Here is a 2,110-nt window from a genome sequence, read left to right as displayed (position 1 = left end):
CAATACAATAAATAAATAAATATGTTTTATTACCATCCCCAATTAGTGGAAGCGCTCAATTCGGCATAACGCCGATCGGCTGGATTGCGCATTTGAAGGCTGTGTTGCCTCCTTGTATCTTGCCGTTCCGCCTATCGCTCCTTCACCACCGTCCTCACTCCTTCCCCTCACCACACCACGCGCTCTCTCTCTCTGCTCTTTCGTTCCCTAAGTCTTTATTCTTTATTCTTTTTATTTCGTCGCTCAAGGTTCTGGTAATCCATGGCGTCAAAAGCGGCTCACAAACGGGTGAGCATGCTTCTGCGACATCCGTATGGTGAGATAACGGCTGACATGTGTCTCCGACATCGCCTGTAGCTCACCAAAGAGTACCTGGCAATGCAGAAATCAGCTCCTCCGTTCGTCTGGGCATCTCCAGACGAGAAGAATATATTGAACTGTGCGTGACTACCCCGCATTCCTTGTGACTCACTGATATGGAGAACAGGGCATTACATCCTTGTATGTGACTCCACCGCCATCCTTCAGTATATTGTGTGTTGACATGCGGCAGCGAGGACCACCGGACAGCCCCTATCACGGTGGGGAGTACTATGGACTACTTACCTTTCCCTCCGACTATCCCTTCAAGCCTCCAGGTATCAAGGTTGGCATTCCACCACCTTGTATGTGTGACGGCCCCGGCTGACGGGAGTGATCCTCGACAGATGTTTACCCCGAGCGGACGATTCCAGCCGGACAAGAAGATCTGTACGAGCATGAGCGATTATCATCCGGGAACGTGGAACCCTGCCTGGAGTGTGGCTACGATGTGCGTCTTTTTTCTTCTCGCCGTTTTTGTACATCGTATGAATACAGGCTGGACATATAGTCTCACTGGTCTGTTGTCGTTCATGCTGTCGGATGAGATCACCACAGGGTCGATCACTACCACGGATCTGGATAAGAAGATGTTCGCGAAGAAGAGTCACGAGTTCAATAGGGCGAACAAGAAGTTCAGGGAGCTTTTCCCAGATGTGCGTCCTGGTTCTTCCTTGCATGCGCGTGGCAGTGATTGATGGAAATACAGTTTTCGGAGGAAGCGATGAAGGACCTACCGAACATGGGTGAAGTGCCTAAGAGTCAAGAAACGAAAGATGCTGTCGCTTCTGCCGAGACGAGCACGTCTGTTTCTCCGGCCGTTGCGCCACAAGACACGACCGCAAGTACCAAGGTCCCCGTGCCGCAACCGGGTGCAGGGACAGTAATAGCCAGAGGTGCTGAGCATGCGCCGGTGCCCGGTCAGCCTATGGCTCCCGCGGGTTGGACCGGTCGCTTACGAGTCTTCACGGCCAGGTGGCGCTATTTGATCGTCATTGCGCTTGCGGTCCTCGTCAGTCGCATGTTGTCCAAGTAGCTGCGCAAGAGTAGAGCTCAGACATGCATGTTGTCGCTGTTACTGGGCATTTTGTGCCTTGACAGGCTTCCGAACTTCAATTCCTTAACACTCCCCTACCTCACTTCTGTACGCGTACACATCATTCAAGGCCTTGTAACTTTTACAGCTTCATCACTTCTACGGATAATGTACCGGATGCTGACCCAACTTGTCCCGTGACAAGTCTACCTCCCAGGCAGGTCATCGACCCACAATCTTTCCGTCTGCCCCTGCACCAGCTCAATAAGTGGCTTGACCACTGCCGAAATATCCTGCTGCACTTCTTCCACCGACCTTCCAGCATCCACCCTCGTCCACCCCTTGACCTGTTTCCCAAGTACAGCAAACTGTGCCCGGACCTGCTCCTGCATCTCCCGCTTCTCGTACCTCTCCTCCCCATACCCTCCGCGCTCCGCCGCCTTCTCAGGTGAAATATCCAGGAATAGCACCGCATCAGGCGCGGGGAGCCCAGCATCCGGAGCCTTGCACCATTCGAGAGGGAGACCTTTCGCGGCTGAGAAGACAGCACCGGAGAACGCGTACCGGTCGCAAACGATTGTGATCCCCTCTTGTAGATCGCGTTCGATGCTGGCACTACGAGCAACGCGTCAGCTCTCACATCAGACGCGTAGGAGGGACGTACGCAAGCTCCCACCGGTTTGCAGAAAAGAGGAGATGGATGGCTCGGTCGTC

At 53.5% G+C, this 2,110-nt stretch overlaps 2 protein-coding genes across 2 annotated transcripts; one reads left to right on the top strand and one right to left on the bottom strand.

The window, feature by feature from the left end:
* The first annotated feature begins 166 nt into the window (after positions 1-166).
* Positions 167-1,581, top strand: DACRYDRAFT_25722 (UBC-like protein). The gene is made up of 8 exons (XM_040774272.1): positions 167-288; positions 358-439; positions 488-501; positions 554-646; positions 708-811; positions 872-1,016; positions 1,070-1,280; positions 1,336-1,581. The coding sequence occupies exons 1-8, from the start codon at positions 262-264 to the stop codon at positions 1,347-1,349; spliced, it is 690 nt and encodes a 229-aa protein (XP_040623351.1). The 5' UTR covers positions 167-261; the 3' UTR covers positions 1,350-1,581.
* A 21-nt stretch (positions 1,582-1,602) lies between these two features.
* DACRYDRAFT_112749 (P-loop containing nucleoside triphosphate hydrolase protein) lies at positions 1,603-2,098 on the bottom strand (the record flags this gene model as incomplete). Its single annotated transcript, XM_040769498.1, has 2 exons — positions 1,603-2,011; positions 2,061-2,098. Coding segments are annotated over 2 exons (447 nt in total), but the record flags the coding sequence as incomplete, so codon positions are not given.
* Positions 2,099-2,110: the final 12 nt, after the last annotated feature.

This window comes from Dacryopinax primogenitus, assembly GCF_000292625.1.
Source record: "Dacryopinax primogenitus strain DJM-731 SS1 chromosome Unknown DACRYscaffold_94, whole genome shotgun sequence".
Classification (NCBI taxonomy): Eukaryota; Fungi; Basidiomycota; class Dacrymycetes; order Dacrymycetales; family Dacrymycetaceae; genus Dacryopinax; species Dacryopinax primogenitus.
Note: the sequence above shows the minus strand (reverse complement) of the source record. Positions and strands in the feature narration are given on the sequence as shown.

Excerpts from the sequence above, each read along its gene's own strand:
- DACRYDRAFT_25722 (XM_040774272.1), top strand. The coding sequence starts at position 262 with ATGGCGTCAAAAGCGGCTCACAAACGG. Across the intron at positions 289-357 it reads CAAAAGCGGCTCACAAACGG|CTCACCAAAGAGTACCTGGC; the intron begins GTGAGCATGCTT and ends CATCGCCTGTAG. Across the intron at positions 812-871 it reads GCCTGGAGTGTGGCTACGAT|TCTCACTGGTCTGTTGTCGT; the intron begins GTGCGTCTTTTT and ends CTGGACATATAG.